At 48.0% G+C, this 19,992-nt stretch overlaps 2 protein-coding genes across 6 annotated transcripts in view; one reads left to right on the top strand and one right to left on the bottom strand.

Annotated features, from left to right (window-relative positions):
- Nucleotides 1-19,992, bottom strand: part of LOC149340516 (carnitine O-palmitoyltransferase 1, liver isoform-like) — a 139,474-nt gene that overhangs the window by 64,368 nt on the left and 55,114 nt on the right. For 2 of the 4 annotated variants that reach the window (XM_089549317.1, XM_089549315.1), the window contains exon 2: nucleotides 18,522-18,683. The gene's annotated coding sequence lies outside the window, so the exon portion shown is untranslated. Of the gene's footprint in view, nucleotides 1-5,062; nucleotides 5,190-18,521; nucleotides 18,684-19,992 lie in introns of those variants that run through there. The other 2 variants (XM_089549316.1, XM_089549319.1) reach the window with 2 other exon arrangements.
- Nucleotides 3,995-19,992, top strand: part of LOC149340517 (uncharacterized) — an 84,386-nt gene continuing 68,388 nt past the window's right edge. Inside the window, exon 1 of one of the 2 annotated variants that reach the window (XM_089549329.1) lies at nucleotides 3,995-4,328. In XM_089549329.1, coding sequence (XP_089405455.1) covers nucleotides 4,306-4,328 — 23 coding nt within the window. In that variant the 5' untranslated portion in view covers nucleotides 3,995-4,305. Of the gene's footprint in view, nucleotides 4,329-5,229; nucleotides 5,374-19,992 lie in introns of those variants that run through there. The other variant, XM_089549326.1, reaches the window with a different exon arrangement.

The following is a 19,992-nucleotide window of genomic DNA, read 5'->3' on the forward strand; positions in this document are numbered from 1 at the left end:
TCTCACCAGAGCAGGATTTGGCCACCCTGGTGTAGCACTTGGCCACAACCTTCTATGAACAACCCAATTAACCCTCGGCCCTCAGACCTGTGACTCAGCGGAGGGTGCTAAGAATATACTGGCTCCGGACAGGCCGCCATTGGAAACTGAACCTAGCAACGTTTAACGTAAGAACCTTATCCAGTGAGGCTAGTTTAGCAGTGCTGTTGGAGGAATTAGTGGGTATTAACTAGAGTAATATTCAACAGTCTAGCAAGAGAGCAGCAGTTCGCAATTGATGGCACGGTGCTGGAAGTAGTGAGAGAATATGTCTATTTAGGGCAGGTAGTGACAGCTGATCCGGATCATGAGAGGGAAATAACTAGAAGAATAAGTATGAGGTGGAGCGCATATGGCAGGTTCTCTCAAATCATGAATGGCAGTTTACCAATATCGCTCAAGAGAAAAGTACACAACGGCTGTACTTACCGGGACTCACCTATGGGGCAGAAACGTGAAGGCTAACAAAGAGGGTTCAGCTTAAGTTAAGGACAACACAGCGAGCTATGGAAAGAAAAATGATAGGTGTAACGTTAAGAGATCGGAAGCGGGCGGAGTGGGTGAGAGAACAAACGCGGGTTAATGACATCCTAGTTGAAATCAAGAGGAAGAAGTGGGCTTGGGCAGGGCACGTAATGCGAAGGCAAGGTAACCGCTGGTTCTTAAGGGTAACGGAGTGGATTCCAAGAGAAGGCAAGCGTAGCAGAGGGCGGCAGAAAGTTAGGTGGGCAGATGAGATTAAGAAATTTGCGGGAATACGATGACCGCAACAGGCGAAGGACAGGGTTAATTGGAGAGACATAGAAGAGGCCTTTGCCCTGCAGTGAGCGTATCGGGCTGATGATGATGAAAGAAGTTTTATTTTTCTTTGCCTGGTCACGTGGGTTTTGGGACGCACGCCACTTTTTCGTTGCCGATGAGCCATATAATCCTTGCAGAATCCACTGCAAGTGCCCCCCGCCGAAGGAGTGGGCCCAGGAACCGTGCGCGCGTATTGGATCTCTTTCACTACCTCCAACGCAGATCCCTACCCGCCCAGGTACGCTATTCTTGGCCACTGCTCGTTGCCCATATCGCCCATGTGTTGTGCGATGCGCGCTCAGACTCTCCGATTTCATACAGCGACCAGGGTCGGAAAATAAATGTTCTTTTTTTCTCTCTTTTCTTTCCTCCACTTGCTTCGTTTTGCTGGTCTTCTTTTCGAATCTTCCGTTTTCGCAGATCGTTGCCCAGTTAGGACTCCTTGACCGCTCAAGATTTTGTAAGTCGTAGTTCTGATGGGTACTGTCCTTTCCATAGCTACTGACTGGTTTGACAATGGCTGACTTCGACACTTGTGACGTATATCCGGAGATTCTTCCTGGGTCCTCGATTTGGAACAAGACAACAGTGGGCCGACGTAGGCACTGAAGCGCTGGCCTGTATAATAGTTTTCGCACCCTCCTCCTATACCGGAGGTGAAAGGCTGAATCCCGAATAGCGGCGGTCTACCGCCGGATTTCGTCATGGGTGTACATGCAAGATTTCTACTGGCATCACGCTGTGTTCCTCCAGCATCCGATACCTGGAGAGATGGGTCCTTGAGCCCACCTCGTGAAGACCAAACACGTTAGCCACGGCCCTTCTTCACGGCGCACCTGCGACAGTTACCGCACCTTTCATTTCCCCATAACCTGGCATGACCTTTCCTCCCTCCTAATAAAGCTATTCAGAGAGCCCGTGCGCTGTGCGATGTCAGTGCACGTTTAGGATCCCCGGGTGGTCGAAATTATTCCTGAGTGAAATACTCACAACGTGGTAAGTCCTTGACGAAAGAAATGACCATCAGACGATTACAGATGAACGCATACTTTCTTTCACCTTAGTTTAATGCAAAAGATGCATCCAATGATTTATCACAGCGCATGCTCATTCTGCAGCGAACACCCAGTTTGGCATGCGAGAAAATAATGGGAGGAAGGGTGCGACGCGATAGCGTAATGAACGGGTTAATTCCTGTATATGCAGAATGTCATTCTCTGCTTCACATTCATACATCGCTGGTAGTCCTCATACCCCTCCTGGCGCCGCGGTGAAGCGATGCGCCACTGCACTGCGATGGCAAGTGCTCTTAGCGGTGGGCCTTGTAGCCCAGGTTGCTCTTTCCGAGCGACCAATCATTAATCAATGGTCGCCTACCACGGTGGGCAGTTTGCTCACTATCCGATGGGCAGGTTGCGATGACACTGCAAGGTCACGTGACCTATGCGGACCACCTGCCGGAGCCATGCTCGTGAATTTTCGGTCACAACGGCGACAACGCCGAAACCGGATTTTTTTCGGAACGGGCCTTTAACGCTATCGTGTTAAAACAAGCAATACTGAAAATACCAAACACGACGCATGAGCAATGGGACGAGGAGCTCTCCAGCACGGAGCTCACCGACCAGAGGAACCTGGTCATCAGGGCCCGAGCGGCAGCAGCCTCCAACGGAGGCTTGGAAGATACCAGTCACGCGCCGCCATCTAAAATTTTGTGCAAATAAAGTTACTACCACCACCACGGCAACTGTTTCACTCTTCCTTCTCACACCTCCTCCTTCATCGCTTCCCTCACGACGTGGTTGAGGAGCCCATCAGGAAGTGGAAGAGTTACTGCGCCTTTCCTTTCTCCAAAAACCAATTTTCTCTGTGCAGCAGAGCAGCGGGGCATGATGGCAAGCTGCTCACCATACTTTGCTGCACTCGCTGACTCCATCTCCGTGCTATCTTTCGTAGCTAGTTCTAGCAAACCTGAGTTTTTTCTTTGTGTTCAGCTTTAGGACAGAACTCAAAAACCGTACTTCCGATTTTCACGAAATGGACGCCACGTTGTGGCAGCGCCGCGAACTATAGTCCAAAATGGATAGGCGCTCGGAAACGCTCGTTAGCTCCGTTGCCTGTGTGGTTCGCCGGCTCGTTCAGACGTTGTTGTCAGAGTTTTGGCTTAAAAGTATGTGTTAGGAGCGCTGTTACATTGATGTTTTCAAGCTAGCGATATAGAAGATCAGCTATGTGCCCCTACATGAGTTTTCTGGTGCAAGCAATACAGATAGTCTCGTTCGTAAGCAAGTTTCCGACTTTTTTGCTCATGGTCACACAAGTTTTCTTGCTAAAAACTCATCAAAGAACGAAGAACAAGCATTCTAATAGTTATAGCTACTTCCGCACTGTCTCAAAACAATACCGCTACACTGTTGACCTCAGAGACGCGGTAGCGCCCAACTACATCAGCGGATCAGCTCGCCATTTAAATGTAACCTTACACCTGGGACTAGCTGAAACCACGGGGAACGACGGAACTTTGCGCAGCGTCCAAAGAAATTAGAGGTGTTCCATCACTTCACCGGCGGCTACAGTTTGCTAAAATCATGGGAAGATCAAACTGCAACTCGTACATTTCACCCAGCTGAAAAGAACAGGTAGCACCCTAGAACGACGGCTGCCGTACAACTGCAGGGACAAGTCCTGTCCTGCGATGTTGCTTCGTAAGCCATTGGCTCTAGTGGTTTCAGATCAAGAAATAAGAAAGATAGTAAGTTGCCAGACTCTCCACTGCACACGGGGGCCAAGAAGTAGAGGCAGTGGAGGGGCCCGCAGGATGTAGTGTCCTTGTCAACAGTCGCCGGCGCGTTCCATATTGGTCGATAACACTAATAATATGCATGTACACCGACCGTAGGCCGGGAACTAACGTCGTGAACTGACGATGACATCCACCCTTGCGACGTCGGTGACCGGAGAAATGGTTTCTGGAATGCACGGCTACGTGAATGCGTCTCGCGCTACAGGTGCGCTTTCTTTTGTTTTTGTTCCCCAGAAGGTCGTTCGTATGTAGCATAGTCGCAGAAAGCGGTGGTAGGTTGGGGGTGGGGGGTTCTTTATCAGCGTTGGGAAGTCTGTTGAGGGCCGAGCGACGATAACGCCGAGCAGAGCGACACTTGAAAGCGACGTATCAGAAACTGCTCGCGGCCCACGAAGCCAGCGTGCACCTCTTGATCGATCATGCTTTTACTCAACCCACCGCAGGTTTTCCCCCTTTTTCTGAAAGGCCGTTAGTCGCGCGACGTCAGGAAAGGGTGGCCAGGGCGTCCTATGTGCGGGTCGCCTCGGTGTTGTCGCACCGTAACGGTCCTGCGCTGTAGCCGGGTTCTGTAACGTGGGATTGTCCGAGCGGAACTTTGGGAGAAAACATCTTCGTAAAGTCCACGTCGTGGGAGCCGCACAGACCAAAGGGATAAAGGGACTATGGCTCGCGGCACCTACAACACGTGAGTGACTATGCGCTGACGTTTCGTCATTTTCTTCTCTGGAAATATAAAGAGCTCAGCCTGCCGAACAAGCACTTGCGAAAGCAGCGGCGCTGTAATGTTTTCCTTTCGACTGTTTCACTTACCTCACGACATCCCTGCAGCTTCGCCTATCAGGAACTTCTCAGATGTCTGAGCTCTCGCTAAAGTAAAGCTTAAAACGGTGGTTACTACAAAGTGCCCTGAAAGAAATTCAGTAAGTACATTTTACTTCTCAAAAAGTCCTCCATTATGTAAACTTGTAGAGACCGATGGGGAGATCTTTTCGCTCTTATCGCTTGTTTTATCACTTGATTTTGCTACAGTTAAGGCTGCGCTTCCTTATATCGAAGTGCGCATATTGTCACATATCTTGTTTTTTTTTTTTGTATATCAGCAGGCACATACTGTTTATCAGTTTCGTTTCTGCTGCTGCACGTTACTCTACAGATGCTGCTCGATAGCCCAACAGTTCGAAATGTTCACGTAATGTCACTTTTACATGAAAGACTTGTAATGCGGCTAAAATACAACGAACACCTAAACAAACTTCAGCCCCGTAGTGACATTCAAACATGAGCATGTTTGTTTAGATATCAGTCAGACTGCATCGCCATGAAACTATTTTTAACAATGTATTCGTTATATACGAAGAGTGTACGCAACAAAATGTAGTTAAAAATTCCCGTAACCAGATTACTCATAATATACCCTACCTTTCCTCTTTTTTCTTTTGCAGTAGTGGCAATAGCCGTAGAGGTGACGAAACCATATATTCAGTAGTTAAACAGGCTGACTAATGGTGGTGGCGGATCTTTGACGTTATCGAGAACTCCCCGATGTGGCTGGCGAGTGATAAAAGCGGTTTCTGCATAGTGCTGCCCTCTGGGTGTCATGTTATTGATTGACCTGTGCTTATGCAGCGTATCAGAGCAGTCAAACGTTTGTCAGAGTAGCTCGCGAGCGCTCTTTGGAGCGGAATGTTCTTCAACATCGTCATGACTTGGCAAAAAGGTTCGACAGTAGGGTGAGTAAGCGTTCGAAAGTGTGTTGCCTATTTTCTAGCGGCATTTGGTTTCCAACCTTTACACGCATGAAACTTCGCCTCCCGCACCGGGTGTGCCTACGCGGCGTTCATTGCTCGCATCACGTGCGTTGGGAATCGCAAAGACTGAAGTCTGCGAGTGGCTTTTCGATCGGATTACGGTGAAACCTAAGCTCTTCCTCCTTCTCCTGTTGCGCATTTGTCATTCTCGGTTTTTTTCGACTCGCAACATAAAACCTGCGCATCCTCCAGAAGGCGAAAATGTCATATGTTTTCGCGTTGCGTCAACGACGTATACAAGTGAGTACAGCCTCAAGATGTGACGGTGTTATCGCGAAGATTAGAACAAAAAATGAACGAACGAAACAGATGATGGATACTCGGCTGGAGGTTAAGCAGTGGACTCCAACATAAACAACATCAACGTGGCGCTGCAGTGAATGCCGTCATCGAGGAAGGATGTTACGCAAGACTAGTTCTGAGAGGATCTCAAGGGTTACCTGTTCGCCTTAAGAAATGCTAGGCGCTGCGCTGCATGGACAGCTGTGTGAGAGACATGCGCGAAATTTATGGTGAACGCGCGATAATCTTGCACTAAAAGTTCTTTCGCCGACTGTGGTTCTGTTAGTGCTGTATTTTTTTCCACTGTGGTCATGTTGACCCATATAACTGCTCTCATATGGTCACCAGTGTTACATATGCCGCTGTCACCTCCTGCCGCGGGAAAGGGAAAATAGAACTTTCTGTGTTGTGCTTGACTTCAGACAAAAGACAAAATGAGCCCTGTGTCACAAACACGCTTTCAAGTATTTACCCTCGGTGCAGAAAATACCGCGACAGAGCACACATTACGTCGGAACACTATGCTCGTGAACACCTCTTCTGTGCGCTTGTGAGTCTTCCTACAAGGCATCTATGGCAGAGAAAGGGCAGGTCTCTAGGTGAAGTGTAAAGATATGCAACGTGAGGTACGCGACATTTTACGATGTGCTGAGAGCGATATCCATATCAAAGGAATCCGAAAATGTAGGACAGCATGCCGACGAGCCAAGCGTATCGGGAGAAGCTTTGTTAACAGTGCACAGCCGCCCGCTGTATAAATACACATCTCGCGCTTTTTTATGCGATAATGGCAAATTCAGATATCCACACAGCCGTGAGGCATGGAACATCTGTGCTTTGCTTTCCTTGTTATTCTTATTGAGTATTACCAAACAGCCAGAGACGACAGGCCTCATTCTCACAGCATTTTCCGATATGGTTCGCGCGGTGCGTTCCAGCAGACTGCGGTGTGCTGGATAAACATCGAACTGGGATTCAAGTTTCAACGCTGAGCACTTGATCTGATGAGGTTAAATTGGTCCTCAGTCATATAAACGAAGTTTTAAAGACGTGACACTGAAAAAAAAATCGTCATACCAGATTAGCTTCGGTGGTGGTTTCATTTTCAGCTTATAATGCTCTGGTTTTTTATTCAACTACAGCGTGGTACATGACCAGCTAACCGGTTATACCAAAATCATAAGAAACTAAGAATGCTACGAAAGCGAAAAAAAGAATAAAATTCCGCTATTGGTTTACATAAGCTGGGCAGTCGTGTTCCTGTTACGTCAGCGAACATATTTCTTCCATACGCGAAAATTAAGAGCGCAGACGAATTACTGACGCAACGGCTAGAAAGTTGATTCCACGGAAAGTGGTTCAGACTTAATGTAGCCCTTATTATCTAATATCTAGTTCCAAGCTTGGGCTATAGATCTTTCCAATAAGAGCTCCTTGGGTGTCGCCATATTGCTTTCTGGGCTGTTTGTGCACCCCGCACTAGCGCGATGGAAGCGGCAGCGGAACCGGTTTGCAACAGCCCAGAGGGGCTTTTCGTCATCCTCCTCGCCTGATGGCAAGGTATATATTTCATATAGTGTAACGACGAAAGGCGCCCCTTAAGCAAAGTGGAGGCACATCGAAGCTGATTAAAGACGGCGTTTCAAGAGACCCTCACTTGTCCCGCTTGATCCTGTCGACTGCGCCACAGTGAAGGACAAAGAAGAATACAAAAACGTTCGGATGCTTTAATTTAATCGTCTTCGTCGCAATATTCATTTTTGCTTAATTCGGCGCACTTCGTCTTTACAATGCGCATATTCTACGCGAGCCAGGCAGGCCAGGTGTTAGCCGTCGTGTATTGTCTGGGAGCGGACGCTATCATCGGCCAAGCACAGAGACACACACCGTCAGTCGCTATCTGTGCTCTCGCATTAGACCGAGAATGCCAGAGATAGCATCCGCATTGAGGTGGGCTGCGTCGTGCCCTTTGCGCCAAAGAAGACCGGAAAATCCCGTGGCCGTTGACAGGGAGTGAGTCAGGGCACTTCGCGCCTCACACCAAGTGCTGAAATTGAAGCGTAAGTTAGCTAAGCAGATAGTACACTACAAATACGGCAAATGTCAAATATGGTACTGCAAAAGAGTTTCAGCACAATATTTTGCATTTGTTGTTCCTCCGAGCACTGTTTTCTGTTTGCATTGAGGATAGCTTTGTTTACGAATTAAATGCTTCGTTCTGTAAGCCGGATTTTTGCATTGCAACCGTGGAGATTTCTGCTAATGAATAACTCTCTCTGAACCACTTTGTTTCCTTTAGGTTTACTTCTTGCGTTGTATTTTTTCTTTTGCGTAAATGACACGAAACCCTTCCTGGTTGGTCCTTCAGTATTGTCACATGAATAAAATAATAAACAATCTCGTTGACATCGTCCGACATTGTGTTTCTGAATTGCGGTAAAAGGAGCGAAGAGGAAGCATACGTGGGTTAGCAAAAAAAAAAGAAATGGAAGCAGAGAGGGATATACACTAAAGATGGTCAAAAGGTTGGTTGCTGGTCGCAGCGGCCGCATTTCAACAGAGACAGAACGCGAGAACGCAGGCATGCTGCGAGTCTATGGCGGTGTACGTAAAGAAACGGAATACGCGGCTGCATTTAGATGGTGGCAAAATGCAAATGCGCCTGAGTACTGTGCGATGTCAATGCACGTTTCAATTAATCCGGAGCCCTCCACTACGTTGTCTCTCATAGCACCATATGAACTTCATCATCATGAGCAGCAGCAATAGACTGATTACATCCACCGCATTACAAAGGCCTCTCCCGTACCTCTCCAATCAATCCAGTTCTGTTCCAGCTGAGGCCACCATATCCCCGCAAAACTTCCTAATCTCATCCGCCCGCCTAACTTTCTGCCGCCCCCTGCTACGCTTGCTTTCTCTTGGCACCCACTCCGTTACCCTTAACGACAATCGTTTATATTGCCTCCGCGTTATATGCCCCGCCCCATTTCTTTCCTTGATTTCGACTAGGATGTCATTACACCGCGTTTGTTCTCTGACCCACTCTGCCTTCTTTCTGTCTCTTAACGTTACACCTATCATTTTCCTTTCCATAGCACGCTGCGTTGCCCTCAACTTAAGTCGAACCCGTTTCGTTGGCCTCCACGTTTCTGCCCGTAGGCGAGCAGCGGTAAGATCTGCTCTCGGCAGTCAACTGAGTAGTATTACGTTCACAGAGTACCACTTGTGTCTTTTATGACATGAGCGCGATGACGTTTACTGCGCCGCGCACGCATTTTGCCTACCGCGTAGGCCGCGGCGCTGAACGAGAACAGCACATGCGACGCCCGTGTCCTCTAAAAGGAAAGAAGAATAATAAAATGTGGCCAGCGCTATCGGTCATGCGCCGCACGAATACGAATTCACCGTGGGAAAAGGCGGGCTTGCCTGCAGGGACTTGTCACGTTGTCGGCACCTTACGATGAATTCAACCAGCGCGTCTTTCTTTCTCGCCTTTTTTCTCCCCTATCTTTCTATCATGACCGCATTTGTGGCCTCACAGAATGAAATAGCTTTCAATGCGGGCGTTGTGGATGAAGCAGAGGGTTGTTGTCTTTCCCGAAACTGTAACCTGCTCTGAAGTATACGGTTAATTTCACTCGGACAACGTACCTGAACTCTTTAACTGCTCTTATTTTTAGTTTATTTTTAGGTGGCTGATGAGACAGCATAGCAGGCATCATTTACGTTCGGGCGAAAATTCCAATCGTAGTAGGGGTATCTCTTTTGCTGTATATTTCATTTGGCTTGCATGTATCGGCATGCAATTCAGTGTATATTTGCGGTATTCTCCGGACTATAGTGTGCACCCGGTGTTTGTCGGCAGGCGCAAATATTGGCCTGACATAGACAGTCCTCACCCGGGGTATAGTCCGCGGGGAGTCGGGACGAATTTCAGCTGAAGATAAGTTTTTGAAATTCTCCGCTGATGTTTCATAGAAGCAGCCCTGATTTTCTTGGGATGTTTCACGGAAGCAGCCCACATCCGAGCACTTTTTTTCATCGACGTCCAATTCTTTTTCCGCTGCTCGGATTGACTTTAATGCTTGCGCACCCTCCACTACACTGCCTTCGAATGCCTCACAATCCAAGCACCGAAAAACAGTCACTTTAGGCACCGCCAGCAGCATTTGTTTGCATATCGAAGCTTATCGCAAGTCGGAGCTGATTTGGCTGTGTGACAGCCATGCTAGCATTCTTCGGATAAGACGAACAATCTTTAAAAATCATATCATCTATAGTCCGCATGTACAGACCGCGGACTATAGTACGGAAAATACGTTACACATTTCGAAATTAACGGCTTCTCTACGGCCGGTCACTGTTGCGTCAGACCATCGACGATAGTTAAAGAAAAAATCTTGTTTTTGAAGAGGTGAAAGGCGCAGTAACTGTCTTACTTCCCGGTCGACACCCCAACCACGCTGCGAGTAAAACGTTGGAGGGAGTGAAAGAATGAGAGACAGAGGTGATATCGTAGTGGAGGGTTTCGGAATGATCTCGACCACCTGGGCAACTGACATCGCACATTAAAAATCCCAAGGTGGTTGAAATTATTCCGAAGCCCTCAGGGCCCTGCGTTTTGTACCGCAAGAGTTAGAAGAAAGAGCGCTGTGCAGCGGAAGTACCACTGAATTTCTCAACAAAGGGGACTGTGATACCGGTAACACTGCAATTTCGATAACTGCGGAAGTTTTAAGCATATTCCGGAGTTTTAGGTGTTCGTTGCTTCCCGTACACCACATTACAACTGCCGCTTGTTTCGTTGCGTTCATTTTTATACAGCGCCTTTTGTTTCTGATAAATCTTTCGTACACACCGCGGCGAGTTATCTGTCACATGGACGAGTTCACAGCAACAGAGGGTTTCTTCTATAGCTCCATGTCTGCCCTCTTGTCACTATGTGCTGCGCCATACGTGCAGTGCAGGTAACTACTGAGCCCAAAAAATGTCTCAAATGCCTTCAAAAGAGCTCCTGTAAAATTTCTTAATGCCGGTGAAAACAAAATTCGGGAAGGAAAGTTAACGCGGATGAACGTAGACGTCAATAATTTACAAAACAATAAAACCCATTGGCATTCAAAATATCAAGTCACTCTTGTCATAAGGTGATGTTCCGCGCACGCACAATAGCAGCCCAACATAACGGCGACCGGTAGAGGAGTCAATCAGAAGAATAAATAGATATGTTGTGAGCATATATGTTTACTAAAAAGCTGAGCCAAAGAAGCAGCAGCAATGCAGCAAAGCATAAAAGAAGCAGCAATGCGTGTCGTTGTAAGCAACTCTTTTTACCCAACTGCCGGAAAACAGCAAGCAGACCGACAAATCGCTCGGACGAAAATTTCACCATTTTTTGCGCCTCACGTTTCCTCGCATGGTAAACGTGACACCTGGTCCAATGTTGTGAGACTGAGTCGAGAGAGTAAAAATTGGTAAGCTGCAAATATTACAGTCCTACTAGGAAAAAGCAGCACGAGGAAAACACCGGCACGAGCCGTAGGATCACGTTAACACGCAAAGAGCATGCAGAATAGGAATATAAGCGGCCTTCAGCTCCAGAAAAGGGATAACGCGAGACGAATAATTACGTTTTGCGTTACTCGATTGCCTCAAGCGAAACAAGCGTCAGAGGAAAAAAGGCCACGTATCTTTGCTGGCTCGTTCACTGGCCTTCCTAAAGTTAGCGATCTGGCAAATTAACGGCGCGCGAGGAAACATGTAGCAGATGACGCTCCCCCCTCTCTCTCCCCCCCCCCCCCCTCACACACACACATACTTGAGAACAGTGCCGTATCTGCGCATCCACCTGAGAAAATCTAACCGAGGAGGTCGTACGACCTGTCGAGACGCCAGCTCTTTAGGAAGGCGGCGGAAATGCCAGCACACGTTTGGGTTATGCAAGTCTCCCAGTTAACAGCCCAACTCCGACCGCAAGAACTGCGCGCTTTCCTTCGCCATAGGAACACACAGGCCACTCGTGTGAACTTGGTCTCTATTGTTTTTTTCCCCCTTTCTGGGCGAGAAGCGAAGAGGAACAATGCAGGTTGGGAGCTCAACTCAGCAAAGTCACGTGCACGCCCCGTGAAGCCAGCAGACCGGTTAAAACAACGTCTCACGGGAATACAGGTACTAGATGAGGAAAAGACAGTGAGAGAAAGAGGGAGATAAAGTTGCGCCGTGTCGGCAGCCTAACCGCTGCAAGGGGGAAAAAGAGCGAATTCTTGGATGTGTCCTCTTCATTCTTCCTTTCGTCGCAACACCTCCGCCTCTTCTTGCTTGCCGCTAATTTCACTTGTTTGTCTTATTCTTGAGCCGGGGCCGACTTAAGTGGCCCTTCCCGCCGTCCCCTCTTTCGGTGTCACAATGGGCAGACAGAGCGGCTAATGGTCTCCGCCTCAAGGTCGCGCGGGGAACGGGGCCGACGGGGCCCACCGCAATGAGTTGCCCACACACACGGACTAGAGGAAGCGGGGGAAAAAATAAAGAATAGGAGGGGCTCGGTGTACGCTTCGTGGCGTAAGAAGGTGCGCGTAAAAAAAAACAGGCCGCGGCTTTCTCGGTCGACTGATAGTTTCGAGCTTCTTAGTCGAGCGACGTAGCGCTGTGCCCGCAACCCTGAGAAAGCGGAGGCGTATAACTGCAGTAGTAAAATCACTTACTGTAACCTAATGAAAGGGAAGAAACACTTCTCCACGTGATTTCGAGGCACCCACACGACCTCGGGAGTGTTTGAATGAGGACATCCACTCAAGAGCCATTTAAGAGAAGTTCAGGAACGTCTGAAGGACAACCAGCTGTTGTATGATCCTGCCTCTCACAGAAGGAGCACAGCCAAGACCCACTCGTTATAAGTGAAAGGGCAGGGCTTTTGACTTTGTCAAGAATCCTGTCCCTCAAAGGTGTTGTCTCCGCTGTCATCAGGCAGTGCGTGTTTCGACTCGTGTATGTTCGGGTTGGCTCGGCGGAGCGTTACGCCAGCTGTAATCGCGCCAGCTGCCGCCGAGTGGAGAGAGGGTGTGAAGATCAAGCGCAAGAAAGGCGGTTGCATTTCTCGCAAAAAGCGAAGAATGAATCGCACGTCTACTCGGTTTAAATACGTTAAAACCGTACCCCTCTTTTGTTGACTTGGTAGCGGTGACGCGTGCGACCTGCAAACTCTTGACTGCGACCACTAGTAGTGTATAGGCACATAAGCATACGCACAACGGCAGAAGCCATTGGTTTATTAATATAGCTATAGTAAGATACAAGTTAAAAAAACAGCAGTTGCTAACACTGGGCCGCGATCAGTGGCGTCTTGCATTACTCCGCTGGGCAATCGCAACAGTAAACGGAATCAGCTTTTTAATGTTTGACTAGATCAAACAACCGACGTATCAAAATTCTAGAGCTCAAAATTTTTTTCTTGTGGTAGGAATGGGGACCGATCCGTATCGCGAAGGTGCGTCCGTGGAAACTCGCCGAGCAAGCAGTTAGTGTGTGCTGCCTGAGAGCGGCACACAACAACGCTCGATTAGCACGGAAGTGAATGATACTCATTATCAGCTCCTGATGGGCTTACTAGTTACCTGGGCTTCGCCACGCCTTGAGTAAAAAGTACCTGTCAGACTACACAGAATCAGAGCGTGGCTTCATTTGCACTTACCAGACCCTAGGTGAATTGGAGAGAGGGAGGGGGGGGGGGTCGTGAAGAAGCGAAGAGCCCGTCGTGGGCAAGGGCGTCCGCAGAATTTTTTTCAGGGGGGGGCCCATTGGTTGTTGGCGCCGGAGGGGGGGGGGGGGTATATTCGTAGCGAAAAGGCACTATTTGCGGAGTAAATTTATTTATTTATATATAAATAAAAAATAAGTAAAATACACACATGAAAGAAAATTACAAGCAGCAAATTAAAGCGCGGATTGTAGAGATACATTGGAGTTTATCAACAGAGAAACAATTAAAATTAATAAAAATGCAAAAAGATACTATCAATACTCGAAGTGCTCAGTCTTACTGCATACGGGTTCTCGACTCACCCGAATTGATGACCAGCACACAGCGCAATATGTTCACAAACACGCAACTACAGTCACTCAGTCAGTCTTCCTTGAACAGCAACTGTAGGCGCCTCGGATTTTTCTGGGCGAATTGCGTAGTTACACGGGTGATAAATTCATTTCTGTGCTTCATTACACGCTCTCAGTGCACAGTCATCATATATATTGATTGGAAAAATGGTTGAACGAGTACGTTGAAAACAAAAGATGACTATAAGTTGGATTCTCTCTTGATCTCGTAGAGGGAAATTGGGTTAAAGATGATGGTTGTAAGGATTCTTGACGTCTTGAAGATTCGAATTGCTCAATCACATTGCAAGAGGACACTTTAGGAGAGGTTAACTTTTTATAACAATTAAAAGCACAAAGGAGGATACAAGCAAGGAGAAAACATATTTACACTTGACTGGCTCGCAGTTCTAGGTGACGAAACCAGCCCTCGGTCCTGCCGAAGCAGCGGGTTTTAAATCCCATGTCCCCGCCCTCGGTGGGAGAATAACCAATCAAGTACTATACAAACATCCACCCAATAACTTATTGGGGAAAGGAAAATACCACCAATCAGCAATTGGGGAAAGAATAACACAACCAATGAATGATTGGGGAAAGAAGGTAACTCATCGCGACACTGTACACATATGCACACTTTCCACCATCACGATTTCGGATAATTATGCTTTCCCGCTGCGAGCTTCGCGAACACTCGCTTTCCCAACGTCCTGTTGCCGCCAAGTTCGAGGAACGCCATTTCAACTCATCTGTTTCTCGTCGTCGCTACTCATGCCTGCAGCTAGCGTGACAATATGTCAAAGCATGCCGCTGCAGACATGGTACAAAGAGCCACGCACTGTGACGCGGGTCAGCCTCGCCGTACACACGTGCACACAGGATGCCGCCTAACGACTCCGTCCATGAGGGGAGTTTGACGTCTCCTGTAATCCCCCGCCACTCCCGCCGGGTTGACTGACCCCTTCCTGTGTGGTTGTGCGGAGGGCCCAAGAAAAGGGACTTAATGGGCATTCCCATAAAGCGACCGGATGCAGCAAACAAAACACGGCACCGCGAACTTCACTCTATATACAACGAAAACTTATTTACAAGATAAATGCACGCTCGCAGCTTCATACACCTCGCTCCATCTTGCTCGCGCATCCGCACAGTCGAGCAACCGCACACACACTGCTCGCCGCTCGTCGTTTTCTCGTCCGCTGTCTTGGTTGTTCTCACCTTCGTTGACAACCCGCCACTAAAAACACCGAAGCACAAACACAGAGGCGCGCACATGTGCAAGGGCTTACTTGCCACAATATCCACGAATGCGCACTTTTGGGGTGTAAGGAACGCCGCGCGACTTCCGAGGGGAAGGGACACCCGCAACTAATTCGGTCGGAAAATTTGTTTTTGTGCTTTTATGGGGTTCAGAGCCCCAAAACGACTCAGGCTATAAGGGACGGAGTAGTACAGAGTTTCGGATAATGTCGACCACCTGGGTCTCTTTACCATGCACTGACACGCACAGTACATGGGCGCTGTTGTGATTTGAGGCCCAGCCAGAGGTGACAGGCGAGCCAGGCAGGCGCCATCGGGCTGCGTTGACCAAAGGCGCTGGTTTTCGGAGAAGACGCAAGGAACGCTGGTGTGGGGGCGCCTCTGGAGACTGCGTCGCCGTGAACAAAAGCAGCTAATCCCCTTTGCCGAAGGTTCTGAAAGCGGCGCTTCTACCGCACTGAGCTCTCCCGTGGATCGGAGGAGACAGCGAGCGGCGGCGGCGCCAACTCGTCGCCCGCTTGCCCCTGAGCAGCCCGACAAAGCAGGGGTGGACACGGCTGATTTGTCCTTCCCCCCTCAAGAATTCATCGGTGGCCGGCGTACGAACGTATCCTGATTCTAGCGAGCGACCTGTGCCCTCTTAGCGCGCGAGCGGCGCGAACTTGATTACTTTTGTATTTTGTAAATAGTGTACAAAGCTCTCCCCTGTCCTTTCTCGCTGTCGCTCCCCTCTATACTTCTCCTCACTATCCTCTCCCTTTCCCTTTCGTTTCCGCCGGCTGCAGCTCGGGTGCTTAAGATATTAGATAGCAATTGCCGCGGCCGGCAACACTCTTTTGCTTCACTTTTTATTTTTTATTTTTTAAATAAACCACTACCACCACCACCACCTGTGCCCTGTGCACTGTCTGCCTCCGTGTCGCTATCTCTCTAGAGATCAAAGAAACAGACACCCATCTCAAGACGGCTCGAAACACATGCTCGCCGGTGCCGCTGCATGTCTGCAACAGGTCGTCCTTCAGCAGAGCTGGCGGTGGCGTGGTTTGAAAACGGCGGAACGACGCGCGCCCGGACGCGGCATTTCGCAGATGTGACCAAGCGTCGAAGCGGGGCTGCTTTTACCCTTTTGGCTGAGCGCACCACCGCCCCTGGCGTGCGGCCATCACTCACGGTTCGAGTGAGTGATTTTCCAGGGGGGTGCAGCCGCCCCCCCTTGCCCCCCCCTCCGGACGCCCATGGTCGTGGGGGCCGCTGGAGGACGAAACAGAGTGCGAGTTTGTCACCCTTCTCGTCGCAGGTGTCGCACAGAGTGTTGGACGAGTCGGCGTCGTAAGCATACGGGGGTCGGCACACCTACCGCGAGGTGACAGCACGGGAGCGACGCGCAGACGCACGCGTCAGTGTAAGGCCAGGTGCTTAGCAAGAAGTTCGTTCCTGAACTGTGTTCCCCGCACTGTGTTGTCTGGCGGTCAAGGTGGCGAGGCCTGCTCACGCTGTGCCGAGAAGTTGGCTGCCCACGAAGCGATTGTGAGCATCCAGGGATATGATGTGTAAGAAGTGTGACAGGCCAGCGGGTAGTTGGTCTTTTAGTTGCAGAAGGCCACGGTCAAGGTAAAACACTTAAAGCATAGTTTCTTTTCATTTGGTCTCTGATAACGACGCACGATGATCTGTTTTTATTTTCTGCAAAACGAGCGACTCAAGGGAGAAAGAAAAATGTTGTTTTGCATGTATATCGAGCTATCAAGACTGACTGACCTTGCAACAGAAATCAAAGTGAAAACTGGTTCTGACGCAACGTTCCACTGACTGAGGGCACAATTCGTCCTGATAAGGCACTAAAAGTTTTAAGCAGTCGAGACCTTTCTTTTTTCGCTGAATAGCTTGATTCGATGTTTTATTATTAACGTATTCCTACTAATGCCTACCCATAATTCTAGCTAATGACATCTAATCATGCGGTACATTTATAAACTAAGAAGCGTGGTAAATAATGAGCTCGCTCCATGTTTCTTCGGATATCAAATCACCTCGAGGAAAATAATGAGGATACTTAGAGCACGATGCGGCCGCAGACAACTACTGAAAATGAAACTGCTGATAATAAGGTTACGTTTAAAGCGCATAATTTTTGGAGCGTTTTAAATCTTAGTAGGTTAGTTTGCAACTATCATGAGTTCGTGCTTGCTGTGCCGATTAATGTCTAATATCATTAATTTTGCGGCCCGTGCACCAGACAGTTAACTCTACAGAATACAGCTTGGTCAGATGCATCATGTTCCTGAAACATGTAGCCAAAATACCAGGCTTGGAGCTAACATTTCTTTTCTCCGGTGAAGTCGCAAAAAAATGAAGATCACCACCAATTGCAATGGTATTTTTTTCGTTCAGACTGAGCGTTTGAGTAGACATAAAAACATATACGGTCATATCTGATTCGTCTTCGTGAAACCTTTGACAAAACGTCATATGAAGGAAAATAAGCCCACGCCTCTGCAATACTGCAGCGCGCCCTTCGCGACAAGGACATGAGCTTCATTTACTTACCGTCGAGCACGCATTCAGTCTGGAAGCACAAAAAGCTCTGCGAGCTAATGTCCCCGCGAGTACATCTCGCAAAGACAGTCAATTAGACGTTTTTCCGGCTAGTTTACCATGAGAAACGTGAGCAAGGTTGTTTATTTTTGGTAATGTTATAGGCACCCGTTTTCTTTCCGCAACCTTCGTTTTTTTTTTCCTTGCTCGAACATTAGGTTCACCGTGAAAGCCCACAGTTATATTGCCGTTTGCCTACGCTGTCTGCGGGCACTCTTTCCCTTGCCCTGTAACACAACCGCCATTTTTGGTTCTGTTTCGCCTAATATTACAATATTATTTATATGGTAGAGAGAGGGTGTGGTAGATGGTCCTTGGCGATCACAAAATGAACAAGGGAGGGGAAAACCTCAGGTTGCTTGAGCCAACGTTTCGACAAGGGGACTTGTCTTCGTGGGTTGTTATTCTTGTTTTGCTTGTCTGTTTGTTTTTCGCCCTGCTAATCTATTTCATTCTCATTATATAAATATTACTTATTTAAATTTCCATTGTTATTACTGGTCCCGTGACAGTCGCTTGACCTTGGGACCCTCGCCTGTATACTGAATTTATGTAATCAATATGTTCCCAATAAATTCTTATCTCAAAAAAAAATTATGCGAGCCGCGTATAGCGTATTTACTCACAATATGAACACTTTTTCGTTTAAAAGATTGTCTCTAAAAATGGTCTCTAAATTTTTATGACTAACGTCGGGGTTGTGCACTTTCGTTATATGAGAGCAAATACGGTATTAAATTGTTTCCCGCTATTAAGGCCTCGCTTTCTGCGAGGCTTGTCATATTATTCGAGACTGTGACAGTCGCTGTTTACTTAGGAATAAAACGAGGAAGCCCGCTCACGTTACACGCCAGCCGAGGAGCACGTGCAGAAACTACGCCCGCTTGCTTTCCACGTCGCCCAGCTTGTGCAGCACTTGGCAGCAGCTTCCTTTTGCGTCCATCAGGAAAGAGATCCGCTCCTTATCTGATGTGACTGGCAGAGGGGGAGGCGAGCTGTTGCAGCTAAAAAGAAGGAAACGAGAGGAAAACGTGAATCTTAAAAATGGTTTGTTTTGTTACGTTCGTTCAACCTGATCATTCAAAGGTCGCCCATGTCGTCACTGGGCTATCTTTAGAACCTTTATCTGCTCCCGTAGCTGCTTTATCTCGCAGGCACTCACTGCACTAAAAGGAGCGTTATCTTAAAAGTGTAACCCTCCGACTCTAGCAGGGATGACGTTCTGACTTTGACCTACAATTGCACTTATTAACAACAAGAATGCATTTATTTACTGCGTGACTTCACTTGTCTGCAGAACAACAGCCGAAGTACAAACAGCGATGGCTCGACGTCAGCGTGTTTTTATAGGTCACGTGATGCACACACACACAAAAAAAACGATATAATCGCTACTTCATCGTTTTAATTCACTACAATGCTAAACTCAGCCTGCCTCAAGAGACAAAATGACAACGGTTGTAGAAGCAGCGATTATATTGCAGTTTTTTCCCGCTTCACGTGACTTATAGCACACGTTGACGTCATAGTCATAATTTTGCTGCTGAAACTGAAACAGCATGACAGAACAGTTTGATTACAAAATATTTAGCGGTCGTAGGCGAATACCACGTGGTGAGTCATGCATAGTAGGGTCTTTCGCACCATTTTAGAGAAGAAAACATGCTACCAGAATTAGGTGACTATACTCCTTTAAGGAAAACACGCAAAAGAGATTAGCGACTTCAAACTCCTTTTTCAGACAATTTGTTTTCACAAAAATAAAAAAAAAATAGGATGACGGAACATGCATATGAGGCAATGGCCTTTAGATAACTGTGCGTTTGCATTTTTTTCCTGCGTTTACTTATTCAAGCAGGGCGATTAACACACCAGAGTCAAACGTTGACAGTGCGGTACTGCGCGAAAACCTCTCAATATATGCATGCCTTAAGGCAAAGTCTCTTTTTCGCAAGCGGTGCTGAACATGCACATGCAATGGGCTCTTCTTTCTTAAACTCCGTTTCCGAGTTTATATCACCGACGGCACAACGAATTCGCTGCTCGAGAGACAGAAGATGGGCTAGAGAGTCGCCGAGCCCGACAATGGACGACCTTGGTAGGCCTCGAGTGCTGTCACGCACACGCCGAGTTGCGGCGCAAGCACAGAGTCGTCAGGACAGTGACAGCGACGCCCCTCACGCTAAAGTACGAGTGAGAAGGGAGAAATCTCCGCTCAAGGAAACAGCTTGTCAAGCATTTCTTGCACGAGGCGGACGCGAATAGATGTATTTACGTCAAACAAAAGTTTAAAGCAGAAAAATACCACCCCTG

This window comes from Amblyomma mixtum, chromosome 6 (genome assembly GCF_055824585.1).
Source record: "Amblyomma mixtum isolate Tamu chromosome 6, ASM5582458v1, whole genome shotgun sequence".
Classification (NCBI taxonomy): Eukaryota; Metazoa; Arthropoda; class Arachnida; order Ixodida; family Ixodidae; genus Amblyomma; species Amblyomma mixtum.